Source organism: Cyprinodon variegatus, unplaced genomic scaffold (genome assembly GCF_000732505.1).
Source record: "Cyprinodon variegatus isolate N-32 unplaced genomic scaffold, C_variegatus-1.0 Scaffold127, whole genome shotgun sequence".
In the NCBI taxonomy this organism is placed as follows: Eukaryota; Metazoa; Chordata; class Actinopteri; order Cyprinodontiformes; family Cyprinodontidae; genus Cyprinodon; species Cyprinodon variegatus.
This window is the reverse complement of record NW_015150580.1, coordinates 745,452-762,190: the sequence shown is the minus strand read 5'-3', so window position 1 is coordinate 762,190 and position 16,739 is coordinate 745,452. Positions and strand designations below refer to the sequence as shown.

General features: G+C 38.2%; 1 protein-coding gene across 3 annotated transcripts in view; it reads right to left on the bottom strand.

Moving 5' to 3' along the window:
- ptpre (protein tyrosine phosphatase, receptor type E) overlaps positions 1-16,739 on the bottom strand; it is an 82,640-nt gene that overhangs the window by 22,773 nt on the left and 43,128 nt on the right. For all 3 annotated transcript variants that reach the window (XM_015375936.1, XM_015375938.1, XM_015375937.1), the window contains exon 3: positions 706-789. In XM_015375936.1, coding sequence (XP_015231422.1) covers positions 706-784 — 79 coding nt within the window. In that variant the 5' untranslated portion in view covers positions 785-789. The remainder of the gene's footprint in view (positions 1-705; positions 790-16,739) is intronic.

Below are 16,739 nucleotides of genomic sequence, written 5' to 3'. Positions count from 1 at the left end.
TATTATATATATATATATATATATATATCTATAACTTTTTTATTCTTTTATAAGTTTCATGCATTACTGACATCTAAGAAGCTATAACTTGGGTTTTCTTTTGTTGTACGCCAATCATAAAAATTCACAAACATTTGCAAAATTCCCCTCTAGCTAATGAAGTTAAATGCAAAATTCCAACTTTTTCCAACATAATATACATTTTTGATCTCAGTTTCATCTCATTTACTGAGATAAAAATGATCTTTTTTTCCATCTCATTTAGTGAGACTCACCTGTCCAAATATGCATTGCATGACTTCATATAATAAATACTTGCAACAGCAAAGTAGCCTCTGTGTAGTTTTGAGGCCACAGAGCCAGTTTAATAACAGTTCTGGTCAGTATTTTGTCAACAATAATATTCATCAGCTTGGCCAGAAAATTAGAGGCTCTCAGAGCAAAGACAGTATCACCTGTCAGCTATCCTTTCTCTTATAGAAATTCACAATAATCTTTAAATTACTGTGTGGTGCTGCATGCTTAATTGTGATCTGGTAAATACAAAGCTGAAGACTGTTATCAAGAAGATGCTTTCACAGCGGAAAATAGGTAATAATACTATCGCAGACAAAAGTGATGACTGCAGCGAGCACTAATGGGATTTTATATCTTCATGCACATTCTTGCATGTTAAAGCGGAGGGGCCCTTGCAATCATTCTTACCTTTGGAGTTGGTGTCATTGGCAGTGTTATTGGTATTGGGTATTGTTGTGGTTGCCACCAAAAACAGAAGGGGGACCATTGTGCCTACAATGAAACACAATGAAGACGGATATTAAATTTAGTGCCAGACATGTCTGCGATCAAGATTCATGAGAACATGACTGTCGTATAGTGTTCTATTCATGGGAAACAAAAGCTTTAGACCAATCTGAGGCATATTTCTTTATTTGTGACTGCTTTCAGGAATGTGCTCATCGGTGCAAAGTTCACGAGGACCACAATGGAACAACACACTCATATCCTGGTCATTCATTAGCTCTGTCAGGGAAGATGAAAAAAAAAAAAAAAAAACAGCTGTAACACCGCACGTGTCCACAAGATGGCAGAATACTTTAACAATTCTTGACAACAATGTGCTGTCTCTTCTAGCCCATTGAGAAAAATATTATGACATCTGGGAGGGGCAGAAAAAAAACAAAAAACTTTTAAATATTAAATCTGAAAAGCATCTCAAAGAAAATCACCAGCAGTTTAGTGTTGAGTTTAAAGTTTAAAGAATTTAATATAAAACCCACATCTACCGAAGGAGCATTTGCTTGAATCTTTTATCAAACTCAGGAAAGAGAACTTCCACTTCCACAAAATTCCACTGATGTAGCTGATACCAGCTGTTTTCCTCCAGCTATTTCTGTAACAAGGCCAAGACGCGGAACAAGGGGTTTCCAGGACACTGCCTGTGTAGGTGTAGGAACACTGTACACCAGAAATAAACAACTAAAGCAGGCAAATTGCAAAAAGTCAAGCAGTATAGCAGTGGGTTTTGAAAGTGAATGAACAGCAGGTTACAGCAGTTGTGTTTTTCTGACCAGTCATGTCCACCTTGTCTAAAGAATGGCAGACCTATCCAGGTACTTGAAAGCGTATTTTGCTTGAACATTACACTTCACAGCCTTCCAGAGAAAGCATTCTGCAGAGATTGAAAGGAGGCTCCATCTGATTGCCAAACACAGTTAAAGTTATTACCACATTAAATAAAATCATCACCCAGATTAAGCTGTTGGAAGTTTGGTTATATATGGTTCTGGATAATGCATAAGATAATTTCCCTCAGTGTATTTATAGTGGGGAGTGATCCTGTCCTTTTGTAACCAAAGGTAAAGCTGCTTCTACAGTGTTGCAAAAAAGTTCAACTGATTAACTTCAGATAATATTGTTTTAGATTGAGATCATTTTACTCCCAGATCATGATCCTCAACCAGAAAATGATGTCTGACTTCAAAATGGGCTGGAAGCCAGTCATTGTCACTATTAGTACAATAGAGCAAGAGATGGAGACAAACCTTTCCCTCACTACATAAGATGCTTGGATAAATATGGAGAATCCACAAACATATATTGCTTTTTACAACTTTTTCACTGTGTTTTTATGCCTGTGAGGGAAATAAAATAAGGTACCGTGTCGTTTGTAATCTAAAGGATGCTCTTATATATCTTGGTTGAATAAAAATGTCTGAGCTCAAGACTAAAACTGTCAAATTAGTGGGCTAACTACATTCTAACTAATAACACTTGTTATGCATTTTTACCCTGCAAGTAAGAAAGAAGATTGCCACACAGATTTGCAATCAGACCTAATGAAATGGCAGATTGACTACTCTGCAGGTGTGTGAGAGGTTCGCTGCAGCTGCAGTTGAAAAGAAGAGCCTAAGCCAAGTGAAGTGTCAATGAAGACACTGTTGAAGGCTCCACTCTTTTCCGCAGTGTCCTGTATTACATCCAGACGGGACATCTGAGGAATGTGGGGGTGGCAGAGCAGAGAGACACTAACTGCAGTAGGGAGAGTGGGAGCAGACGTTCCTGGTCAATAATATTTCCTAGAGCACATAATAAACACCGACATGTCAAGCCTACGCTCCATGAAAAAGACTGATAAGGGAATTCTAATAAGGAATAAGCCCTCCGGAGTTCTCCTTGTGCTTTAACAGCCCCCCTAGTTAGGGCATTCTCTATAAATGTCTATAAAGGTTGGATGAGGACACAGATATTGAGCTGAGTTTGTGGATTCTCAGAGCAGGACTTGGTGTCTGATGCGGACTTATCACAACACAGACTACTGTACACTGAGTTTTATATATTCTCATTGAATTGTTGTTTATTATTATGATACTGAGAATAACTAAATCAGATGAGTGCCTCCAGGGAGCCCTTAGGCTAAAGTTGTGGTTAAGTGGCTCTACAGTATCTCCTTCCTTTTATATCACTCTATCCTATGGCTAAATGTTACATTTTTAGTATGGTACTATAATGCTGCCGGGCCTCCAAGTTTTCCTGATAATGCCATAACATCCATTTATAATCCTTTCAATCAAACACTGCCTTTTCTCTCCGAGTAGCCAAACTCCGTCTCGCCTTGGCCAACTGGTATAGGCTAGAAGTCTCAGGTTTGACCATTATTAACGCTTTAGCTCAACTCTAGCAGTATCATTGCAATGTGTGTGTGCTCATCTATGCATTGTCCTCTCTCCATTCAGCACTCAGCAGCCAGTCACCAACCATTAGACCAGCCATAATGAAAATGGGTCATGTGAGATGCCAGCTCGGAGGGGAATTTCTGGGGCGTCCTTATTTTCCTGCAGAAGACATTTGCAACAAGCACTGGGGGAGAGTATTGTCTTGGCCCACTAGATATTCCCTCCTCCTCATCGGGGTGGTATGTTTGACAGAAGGTAGTGAAGCAGAGAGTTATTTCTGTGAAACGCTGATAAATCTCCTTCTAGAATTATAGGCCATGGCTGTAAGAATTATAGCCATGGCCTACAATTTTCCAACCACTGCATCATTGGTGAAAGAACAGCACCATTTTATGTGTTAGGTATATCATCCAAAAGCTTGGTGTACATGTGCAATTCAAATGATATAATTAAAGAGTAAAATTTTACAATTTAGCTCATAGTAAAGCATGTAACAGTAGATAGTTGCTATGCAATGCGCATAGCCTTCACATCCACTGATCAATGAGCCTAAACTGTGAGTACATTTACCTGCTGAAAGAATGTGATGCTGGGCTATTCTTTTAAATGGGCTAACAGACTTGTTGCATTCAAGCTGCAGAAGCTAGTAGCTTCCATTCATCTCCTAGCAACCAGGAACAGGCCCAGTCACAATCTGAAGGTGAGTGTCATTGTCCCTGGATACAAGCCCTACTCCTGCTGCAATCCACCCAACAACCCACCATACAGATCTATATGTGCAAGAACTCTTTACTTTTTCTGACACAATATTTCACATCTGTAAAACTGCATTCCTTAACATCAAGACCTGCTTATGTCATAACATATGGCCTTTAATTATATACCGCCCTTTCAAGTCAGAGGAATCCAAAGCACTTTACACAACACTCAGTCGAACACCCATTCACACTTTGATGGTAGCAAGCTACGTTAAAGCCAGAGCTGCCGTGGCGCTGACACAAGTGAGGCACCTTAACTACCATCAGTAGGCAACGCAGGTGAAGTATCTTGCCCAAGAACACTGACAGAGAAAGCTAGAGCTGGGGTTCAAACCGCCAACCCTCTAGTTGCAGGGCAAACCGCTGCAGTGCATGACTCAGAGCTCTGTTGCCATTAATTATACCCTAACATTCCTGAATACCTGCACATCTAACAGTAAACAAAATATGTTGGACATGTAAAGATATGAGCATATAACATTCCACACGAAAACAGCAGAGAAAGTCAAGCAATTGCCTGCCGCATTTCTATTTGCTGTTCAAAGCTTTAAAAAGAATACAGAAAATAAAAACTGTCTCACTCAGCGTGACTTCAGTTGTAAATCAAAATGTTTTTGCTCGGCAGTCATTTGTTTAGGAGGATGAGGCATTCTTCTCATTGTGCTTGCTGCATGCTTCCCTATTCTTTTAGTCTGGCATAGAAAAAACAACATAATGATACACTGGCAGTTTTCTAACTTTGTTTGACTAATAAGCTAAGGAGCCAAGGCATCAGAGGGAAGCTTGTTACATGTAGAAGATAATACAGGGAAATTGTCTGTGTTTGCATCTGACAGGAAGCACAGCCTTCCCTGCTTCGTCAGGTCCACTGAGAAAAGTTTCTGCGGACACAGTCACTCTCTGTCAGCTATGGAATCTGAAAAATGGCCTGTGAGCGCAAGGGGTGGGTACGACCAAGGGAGGCAGACGGGAGATATACAGAGCCCCCAGAGCAATAAGACAGTTTAACTACTGAGCAACATGTGTAAGATGATTTTAGCAATAGTTTGCCTTCTGTGTAGTTTATTATAAACTACACAGAAGGCAAACTATTGCTAAAATCATCTTACACATGTTGCTCAGAGGTTAAACTGTGTTATTAGAGGATCTCTCGAAAAATATTGATGAATTCATTAAGTTCACCCAAAAATGCTTGACTATAATGGTAAAATTTGAAAAGACTATTATTTATCTCACTTTATGAACCAAAAACATGTCTGTATTCTCATCAACAATGATTATTTAGTCGATACAACTGGTTTAGAGGCTAACAGGTACTTTTCCTCTGAGTGGCTATTTTTCTTTTTAAAAACCACACAGAAATAATCTCCCCAAAACAGCTATTACATAAATTCAGCAGTATCTGTGCCTCCTTCACTACAATATTGGTCAATTCATGATATTTTCTCATCTACTATAATTTTGATACATAATAATTCAATTTCAATGTACATTAGACAGCAGATGAAGAATTTTAGGATTTGATGGTGTGATCGGCAGATACTGATTTTATTGATCGGCTCCCAGCATCCTTATCGTTACATGTCTAGTATGTGTATTTTCACAATGAGTCTTTTACTTTGTACTGTTCCAGTTCAATTGAGCTAAAGGGTTACTATTATCAAATCTAACAGAAAAGCAATTAATAAAAAAAAAAGAAAAAAAAAGAAGAAGCTATATCGGGTTTTGTTTGTAGATTCTGACCTTCTCGCTTGGAATTAATGTTTTCTTATCCTGGAGTTTATTTTATGACAAAATTCAAGACACTGAATAAGTTTCATAAGAGAGCTTTGTGAGATGTTCAATGCCTGGGATATTGCTTTAAATGCAAACTCTTCTATACATTTCTCCCTTAAATTTTTGCTGTGTTCCTATATCTTCATGATCCTGTCTATTTAGTCATTTTCTCTAAACAAACATCTAAGCCTTTCACAGAACACCTAGATTCATACTGTGAAAAAAAAAATCCCCTCTGATCGACTCTGCTTAATTAAGTGAATACTGAATGGATTTACTCACTGGATTTATTTGCAGGTATTAGAGTCAGCTAGGATCATATAAAGTCTCACCACATTTGTCAGAGTTGAATTTTAAAATCGTTTGGAAAATAATATATTACTTTTCTTCCACTCCACAATTAGGCACTTGATTCTGTTGGAATTTAAAATAGAATCTAAATAAAACATATTCAGGGGTGTGTTTTATTGTGGTTTAAGGGACCTTCAATTTTACAAAAATAATTAAAACAGACTTTTCTTAGTATTTTTTTGTGCTGTTTTTGTATTTTCCATTTAGGATTTCCTTAAACTCTTCATAACACTCTCTAAAACAGCACACAGTCAAGTTGTTTTTAGTTAAACATCAAGTTTCCTCTGCATATTTACCCAGTCTGGCTTGATGCCATGTTTCTCAATACTCTCAGTCTTTGCTGGGTTAACTATTTCAAGGGCAGCTCTTTACATTCACTGTCTTGAGAGAGGATCTGAAGCCGGGGCAGCGTCCATCTGTCCACACAGATGTGCAACTGCTTTTAATGCAATCTAGCCTAGTGGGACAAGGTGTTCAGCACTGGCCATACTAAAGTAATCCGTTTGTTCCTGCTGATCCTGCTTTAAGGACAGCATCCATAATCTGAAATCTAGATGTAGGACAGTATGAGCCATGTAAACAGATTTTGTTAAATATGCCCACATAAGCTAGATTTCCCTATCTCACACTGCCTGTTCATTATATTAGTCTAAACTCTGTTTTAATTTACACCTCACAGTTGTTTAAATCTGCACACCATTGTTCTTCTCAACATGTTCCCATGGTAACTCGGCCTGCAGGGCTGCTACTGACAAGGCATCTTAGAGAAAAAAGGTCGATGGAAGGTACACTGTGTAAACTTAAAAAGCTTTTATGCTTAACAATAAATTAACTACGGTAAAAGTAATCTGTCAAAAGCAATTCACTTAAAAAAAAAAAAAGGGGACAACCCAGCTCATTCAAATTAAAGTAAAGAAAAAAAGGCAGTGAGGATGAAGAGGAAAGTGATGCATAGTTTGTGGATTCTGCAGATTCATCCAATTATCTAAGGTGAGAAAAAGCAAAGCACAAAGGAGCAGAATCCACTGTTCTGTGGATCTACAATCAACAAATTAGGGTTTATCTACACAAATAGCATTGTTGTTTTGCAAAGCTTAGTTATGTTTCACTGTAAGCAACTGTAGAATTAGCACAAATAAAGGACTCTAAATTATTACTTCTAAGCAGTGTGGAAAAGCCTTTTTTAATCTCTGAAAAAACAAGAAGAAATGTTTTTGTCAGAATTTAATTGCCATCTTCTTGTTTAGAAGTTGTATCCATCCTCTCCCCAATCTGTATTTAAAACCAGATTATCTCCCCCTCACATTTCTCTGGCCTTTTGTGAGCAACTTTCAAATAAAAAACAAAGTAGACAAACACAATTAAAGCTCAAAGTCTATGTTTTAAAATAACTCCAATAAATTATCGACATTAACTCTTGCTAATAAAAATTTTTAAAAACAGTGGTCGCAAGTAAATTCTAAAACATAACATTTTGGATGAACCCAAAATGATGTTAACAGTAGTAGGGCTGCCACTAGGATTATTTAGAAAATCGGTTAATCTGTTGATTGTTTTTTCCATTAATTGATTAATAATTGGATAGCAAAAGGTTCCTTAAATAAGACTTTTTACGCAAATAAACCAGATGAAACTAAAATTGCTCTTTAAGTAACCGTTTTCTATCCAATTATTAATCAATTAATTGAAAAAATCATTAAAGTCTATTTGATTAGCAAAATAATCATTAGTTGCAGCCCTAAAATATCATGGCTGTTGAATAAAAGTATACATATTGATATAGAATTTTTGCTAAGCCCTAAATTTAATATATATTTTGCTCAAGAATAAGTAACAGTGTGCTGGTACCAATCTTCAAAAACAACAGAGGTGTGCAAAGTTGTGAAAACTGCAATGGAATAAAGCTGATGATCAATACAATGAAGGTATCAGGAAAAAGTAGAGAAAGCTAGACTAGACTGAGCTCAGAAGTGAGCATCTGTGAGCAGCAGTATGGTTTCAGGCTGATTAAGATATGGTATTAGCTGTGAGCATGTTGATAGAAAAGTACAGAGAGGGAGACTAGGAGCTGTACTGTATGAGGGAGTCTCGGGTAGAAGAATACAAGACATTTATGACAGCTGTGCGCTGTAGGTGTGACAGAGGAGTTTAGAGCGGAAAGGAGCATGCATGGGGCTCAGCTCTGAGCCCATTCTTGTTTGCTGTGGTGATGAACAGGTTGACAGAATAGGTCAGACAGAAATCTCCAACGGTTATGATGTTTGCAGATGACGTGATCTGCAGTGAGAGCAGGGAACAGTTGGAGGAAAATCTAAAGTGATGGAAATTTGCCTTGGAACAAAGAGGACTTAAGTTTAGCAGTAGCAAGAGGGAATAGATGTGTATGAATGAGAGGGACTGAAGTGGAGCCATGAGTTTGCAAAGAGTAAAAATAAATAAGGTGAAGGATTTTAAGTACTTAGGGTCAACAGGTAAGCACAAGTTACTGCAAATCCTTCAATGTTATCAGAAAACAAAACCATCAACTGCTTTCTGTCAGAATTTGACTGAAATATGGCAGATTCTAAAGCATTTCTTGAGAACTGCAGAAGCACCCCCCCAAGCTCCTAGCATCGTCATTAATCAATTCGTGCTCCTTCCCAAGGCGCTGAGATGCTGTGGCAGTGGTAATGACCTCAGAGACTAGCTAGCACCGCACCACAGTTTCAGCCCTCTACCTCAGTGTGAACAAATAAAGCATCTCCCTTGGAGATCAAAGACGGAAATAAATTTGCACTCATACTGTGTAGGCTGCTGTTTCATATAAAAGAGTATTTACAGACTGAAATATCAAAGAAAAAATGTTCAGATCGCTGCAACGTAACTGCGACGTCACTGACATAAATTTTGCAGCTTCTGTCTGACCCTCAAAACCCGTTAAAGCAGTGCCTACAGGAAAAACACCATTTATCTACTGAGTATTAGATAAAGTAGAGTACAAAATCACACTAGATTACTCTTAATCCTCTTAAAGCATTCCAGTCATTACATTTTAAGCAGCTCTTATTAACATGTTGCTTAAAAATCTTTAGTTTTTATAACATAAAGAATGCACAGCTACAATCCATACCCCCAATGCATGAAACCTGTGGCAACAGTCTGATGCTTGAAAAAGCAAGAACAACTATTGGAGTCTAATTTTGTGTTTTTGCATAAACTTGAATTAACCATAAAGGCATGCAAGGTGAGACATTGTGCTGTAAGGTATGCATGCAAAGGCAGCATATTGGTGTGAGGGGGTCTTAGAGTCTCAGAGAAGCTCAGAGCCCTCTGAGGGGCCTCATCATGTCCTCCCATCCATCTTCCTCTCCTCCCTACACCTCTGGGATTTACCTTTTTCAATTCCCCCTTTTTCAATTATTCTGAAGCAAAGCAATTATGAGCTGGATACAGAGCCATCGATAGCTGAGCTAATGCGTTGCAGCTTGGTTTAAAATGACGAAGCCAATGCTGTGACACTTCTCATTACCGTCCAGCATATTACACTGAGGTTTCCTCCTCTTTGCTGTGAGCAGATACTGATAAAGATGTAAAGAGTGATGGGACAAAAATAGAGGGTGAACATTCATAGGAATCCCTAAAGTCTGTCACCAAGGCGACACTTACGGCTCAATTAGGAGGCTATTGGAAGAAATACACGTTTTGTGAGTGAGCAAAGCAGTTGTGTCAGTCCTAAGCATACGTTAGAGCTGGGCTGGCATTTATAAATAGGATTCTGATTTTTTTTTTTTTTGCAAAGTAACAGCGTAAATGAAAATCATTTGTAGGCAAACATAATCTACCTTCAGCTGCAGAATGCTGACAACAATATAATTTACTGCACATGCAGCACACCTCAGTTCTTGAAATAATGTCATGCATCACTTGATCTGAACGGTGGGTTACAAAGAGATTAATGGCCTGCACAGGTAACATTAACACAAAGCCAGCTTTCAGTGACACAGAGATGACTTCTATTTCACCTGGCATGCCTTTGCAGAGGAGGTGATGTTCAGAATTTTAAACTGTAGTCAACTATAGTTGGTGCATCTTGATGTTTACATAAATATCTAATATGTAATTGGATATAAATGGCAAGATAAGCATTCAGTTCTTAAAAAATTGGAATAAAAATAAAGAAACAGCAAACAGCGCATTTTGGTTTGCTATTCTCAAATAATTATGGAAGTTCAGTCTCAATCAGTCTGCTAGTTTTAAACAAAATCAAATCTAATCCAGTCATATCTAAATAAAAGTTGTGGAAGAATCCTTTTTTACTTTACTTTTATAGGGTTTTTATAAATTTTTGTTTCTCAACCAAGCTCTAAAATGCACCAGCAGCTTGTGCTCATCATTTTGGTTACCATTTCATACCCTTTCATCTCCAAAGCTTCTCAGCCCCAAAATGGTCTGTCTATGATGGGATGTCTCATATGGACCATTTCATTGTAATCCCACCAGAGCTGCTGCTGCTGCTAATGTCCTTTTTCAGTCATCTTGCTTTTCCAATCATAACCACCCTAAGAACACAGTGATCAGCCTTTGAAAGGGGTGCATGCACCTAACATGTGGGAGATACTAAAAATAGGAACATACTTCAGAGCAGAATAGAACAAAATAGTAATAGTTTAGTAAAATAGACATTTATATTTATTATATACATATATTTTTCCTAATACTACTTTAATAAATTGTAATAATAACTGTGATCATTTTTACCCAACCACATGTAAGCAGTGTGTTACCAAATGTATTTAACACAGCCTGGCAAGGCAAAGTAGTTCTCATTTAAAAAAAATAGTCTGAAACATGGATCTAAAAGGTTGTCAAGACTTGAACACACACCTTCTTATCCACAGCCTCACTAAATACTTGCATCTCATAAAGTCAAATTCAGACAACTAGATAGAGAGCACAGCAAATTTTAAGAGGCATCTCTGTCTTGCACCTTTTTAAATGAATTTCTCAAAAGCTACAGTGTAATAGAGCTTAAAAAAAGTTAACTCCTTGACAGAACAATTTACCTTTTTTTCTATGCAGACACAGCTACAAAACACAGAGAAACTGCAAAAAAACAAACTTTGTAACTGGATGAGCTTTTAAAAAAAATAAAAATAAATTTCCTCAGCCAAAGCTCTTAAGAGCCACTATGAAGAACCAGCTGCAGGTTTGCAGACCCCTAATAGTGCGTTCAGACTGGAAGCTGTGTCCACGGCAAGTGTATTCACATATAATTTCTTTGCATACCATGCGGTAATGTCGGAGAAGCAGCCAGGGGTGAACTCCTTGCTGTGAGTGCTCACTTCTCCGCTCTCACCTCTTGCTACTAGATAGAACTGAGGTGTTGTCATACAGCAGCACCGCATGGAGATAGAAGCGGTGATCACAGTTGAAATGAGCTGAATAGATAAATAGTGTCAAGAAAGGTATAAATAAGGAATGCTCTCAAGAGGTTTTTAGGTGGCTTAGATTATTACTTTAGTCCTAGAAGGACTGTTCATCATCCTCCCTTACCTCCAGCAGACCCTGGTCTTTCACTGCCCAATGCCCAGCATCTGTGCTTTCTGCAGGGGTAGCTTTACAAGGAAGTACCACCAATCCCACCATCATCCAGACCCAGCTCTGGATGAACCAAAGCGGACTCTTTTTTTCAGAACTTTAGGGGCTTTTCCAAAAATGATGGTCTCCCAAAGGTGATTCAAAAGTTGTTGATAGAGAACAATCAGCAGCAGTCTATGAAATGCCGACAGCGAGAGCTTGACAGGGAATGCTAAGGAGTAATGGCAGTTCCATAGTGAGGCTGGTGATTTCCTAAATATTAAACAATCATTCCAGCCACTAAATACGGTAAACATGCCCACTGTTATATGCAATGCCAGCACAGGAATGGCATGTGATGTTATGCAATAACTTTATATCAGGAACGAGCGCAGCACTAACGTCTGCTGGGATGGTGATGTCATCGGCCGCAATTAAAAATAATCATATCTTGAAAACCAAATCCGCACAAATGATAGGGTTAGGGTTAGTTTTACCTGCACAAATGAAGAACCAGTGAAAAAGTAGGCTAGATAATTTCAGATTAAAATCTGAGCTTAATGGGAGGATAGTTAAACTCTGGGTGACCTAAAAAAATTATCTTTAATATCATTGAAACATTTTTTTTTTCACAAATGGCAAACTTAAGGGCACAAACATGCACTAAAGAAGCAATAACCATTCAGTTTAATTGTTGAGGTTTTTTTCAAGTGAGTAGGGTTTCAGCTCCTCCTATTTCATGACGAGGTCCACTGTGTAAACACTCTTCATCTAAAATGCAGAGCGGTGAACTCCCCATGGGACTAGCGTAATTGCCAGGGGCACCGCGCTCGGTCTACATGCACCATTAAGACAGCCCTGACTTCACTATAAAGACAAATCAGGGTGTTTTATTGAATTTGGCATTTAGATAATTTTCCCGGTAACACAGAGGATGCTTTTCAACTGCAGAGTTCAACCTTTGGTTCGCCTTTGAACTAAGGCTTCAGGGGATCTCAAACAGAAATAAACTTGACGTTGACATGTTATTCTCTCACTGTTGTGTTAAGGTCATGAAAAACTTTGCTTTTCAAATTAAAAGCATTTAATATCACATTCCTTAATTAACTTATCTTTTTCAGTTCCTCGTACTGTACACCTTACTGTTTGACAAACTTTAAAGCCAGGACTGAGTGACAAAACTGAAACTTTGCTAACTTAAATATGCTCTCAACAGGCAGCATAACCTACTATCTCCCTGGAGTATACAGCTCTTCCTTATGTTTACCAAGCACAGAAATAACAGGCAATTTAGAAACCCTGTGGGACAAGCAAACCCACTTCAGTCAAGTGAATTTAAATTAACTGCAGTGTCAGTGCCTGTAATCATGACAATCAACACTTATTTTTCTCTCCTATTGGCATGAAATCGATTTTGCATCAGCACTAAGCGAGGGTTAAACAAAGCGGGCTCTGCGGGGAAAACAAAGCATTGTGGGATCTGCGGGAGGAAGACAAGATCTATCACCCAAAATATCCTTTCATTCCCTAAGAAAAGGCGTGGGGAGGGCAGTGGTGGAGAAATGAGCGATAAGCACCGCTGTGGGAGAACAAAAAGCCACTTGATTCTGGGGGAGGAAAAAGAGAGCAAAATGGAAAAGAGCCCATGCTGTGAGGATGAGAAGCCTGGCTCTGCAGACAGGTCTGCTTCATGTAGACAGAGACTATAAAACCCTTCTTCCTGAAGAGTGAGTCTTCTGGTTCACAACGCTCCCCCAGACTGTAGGAGAAGCAGGACTTATCTGCTGAATGGCTACAGTTGCCATAGCAAAATGGGCCCTTCACAGTAGCATTTATTTTTCCTAAGAATAACTGCTCCTCTACACTTCCTTATCACCCTCAAGGCAACAGTAGATTAGAGAAAGAACAGCAAAAAAAAAACAAATACAGCTATTTCTGCACAATGGTTCAGATTCGAGGGGGAGGTTCAGCAACAGTCACAAGCATTCCTTGTAGGAGAGAATGGAAGTGAAAGCACAGTAATTATGTCACACAGACTCAGGCCACAAACCTTAACCTAGCATATTTTCACAGTCGTCTTCTTGAAGACATTATGAGCTGAAGTTAGTTGATTAACATTGTGTAACCCTGTTGCTCGGGCTTTGTCTGACTTTAATAGGAACATGAGTCATTCAGTGGGACCATGGGCACCACAGCAAGTCTCATTGTCCTCTCTGCTAAGGAAACTTGTTTCATGAAAGAAAAAAAGAAAAACCCTCTAAATCCACAGCGTTAGACAAGCAAGGAATGGTCAGAGTCAAAGGAATCTAGGAAAAAAATAAGGGGAAGTGCAACATCCAAAGAAAGCTCTGCCAAATAGATATGGAAAGACCTTTGCTTGGCTAAAATCACAGCCATAAACACAAAACCAAGACAGGGAGAGGAGGTGATGATAAAATCTGACCAGGATAGGTTTTTCTGACCTGGAGGCCAGAAGGGCAGCGTATAATGCATCTCCCAGACAATCAAATCCCAAAATAAAATGGACAAACCGAAACTGTAGCATGTAACCAGCCTGAAAGAAGGCACTTGCTGTGATAACAGATGAAGGAATAGTGTTTGTTTGATAACTTACAAAATCAGCAATAAAAAAAGACAATTTTTCCTATATTCCTTAAATTGCTTGGTATCTACTCAGCATAATAGCTAATATCAGACTTAACACATAGCCGTCATTTAGAACCATTTTAGATCTAGGTCTAAAGTGTTCCCAGGGACAGTGTACAGTTGAAATATAATTGTCACATTTGATGCATAGTACCAAATTATAGCACATTGCTAAGTTGCATCTGTAGATGTTTTATCTAGAAATAGTTAAAATGTCCTCTATAATTAATTAAAATCAACTTTATATAAAATATTAAATTGGAAATCTTGTTCAGACTAAGAATGTTATTGAAAATGCTCCTCTTGTAGTGAGCATTGTGAGCCGGCCAATGTACCAGTTTTTCAGGCTTTTTGAATTACAAATACTTGAAAAACTTTATTATGAAAATGAATTTAATTTAAAAGTAAATTTATAGATTACTATAAGTTTAGTGCTGAAACCTGCTCTTCGATTGAAATTCAGATTGGATGTTTATCTACTATCTGAGCAATACGGGTACGGTTGTCATGGGAACCACTCAGGGTGACTATCAAATACCCGACAAAAGCTCCCGTTGCACAGAGAGGTAGTTAGATCTTGAACTGCCATGGAGAGGCACGGTTCCTTAGTACCGCTCTGTGATGCTGGACAATATAAACCAGCATATAATCCATCCATCATCCTGTAAGAGCACGACCTTCTCCCTCATGCACAATTACACACGGTATTTATGGACATGCATGGACGTCTACACCGTGTGCAACTAAATAATCATCACATGCAGGTTGTAATTAAAATGCTAATCTACCACTTTTTTTGTTAGAATGAAAGCGACCGGATGTGAATAAGATTTTATGCTCCTCGGCGCAGAGACTGATAGATCTTCTTGAACTAAAGAAGGGAATCTTTAGTTTACATCCGAACCAGACTCTTTTCAATAACTTTTAGATCTGTGAATGTGTTTTTTAAATGATAAAAAATAAAACTTCTGTAAAAACATTAGGTTCATTGTTTTTTGTTTTTTTGTTTTTTGTTTTTTAGAGTTATTGAATACAGTCACACTTCATTTTATTGTTTAAGTTTCAGTACTTTTTAGCTTCTTGTTATGGATTTTTAAAAGTTAGCACGGCTGATGCCAAATTTCCCAGCAGGTCAAAGGTTTGCATGGAGGAACACTTTCATGCAAGGTTAGTTTTTATATATCCCAGGTGTTGCTGTAAACATTGCTCCGAACTCTTTTTGTACATGGGGCCTTAGATCATGGGCTACAATTATTCTTGATAGTTTTAAAAAAGGCTGCCTTTATTATAACACTTGTGACTATGGCTAGGAGGGAACAGCAGAAAACAGGAGGGAAATGGATTTTTCTAACACATAAGTGTCATAAAGAATAAAATTTATGCAAATCTAGGTAAAAATTCTTAGAGATTGGAAAATGTTTTACTCAACAGGTCAGTGGACTTAAAATCAATCTTAGGAACCAATATATCAAAGTCAGAATATATATTTAAAAAAAACAGCAACCTAAAACAAGTAAATGTGTTCCTTCTCTTTTAGAAAAAAGAGTACCAAAATATTCTCATTCTTTCTTAAATAAAGTTCAAGATTCCGAACCGCTGATACTTGCAAGGAAAGATCAGGGTCACACTCCCCATAAAATTTGAATAATCGAGCACCCTTTCGCTCTTTTTTTATTCATGTGCCTGTTTCTGCTGTGTAAGCACATGTTGTCCTCCATCTGCTGTTTGATGAGGACCATTTCCTCTCTCTTGCAGCCGGCCTTCCTGTGCTGCTCCACTTCAGAAAGGAAATGGGAGCAAAAGGCAGCCGCAAAGCCCAGATGAACAAACTGGATATTCAGACACAGTCAGACACCCATGGCCTATGTTTCTTTTGTTTTCTATGCTTCTATCAATGTGTTCCTTCTGTCCTTGTTCCATGGTTGCACATTTTCCCTAAGCGTTTTACTGGAGACAAAACATTTAAACTGCACTCCAAGAAAGGGGATTTAAAAGACAGGAGCATTGTAAACATGCAGCATTACGTGCTTGAATCTCTCATCGGAATTTTAAAGAGATTTTCATTAATTGGAGAACAAATTCCCACACTAAAAATTTAAATAGTTTATATTGTTGAATTAACCAATTTAAATTATTAGCTCTGAGACATAAAGAGCTAAGATATAAAGTTTTAATTCCTTTTAAAGTTGTAGTTCAAACAAAAGCTGTAAACACATCTCTCTGTGGTTTAGGTCAGGCAGGCATACTGGCCAAAAATGCACAGTGATTGGATGTTAATTTTTAAGTTTGTCTGCGTGTGCAGACGGCAACTCATGCTGAAAACTGAAATCAGCAACATCACCTGCACTGGTAGGTTGTCAGCACAGAAAAGCATGAAGTGTTCTAAAATGTGCTTGATTTACAAATGAAATGTAAAAATCACTTTCATCTGAAAATTGTGCACACTACTGTGGTTCTTTCAACCCCGCATTTTCCA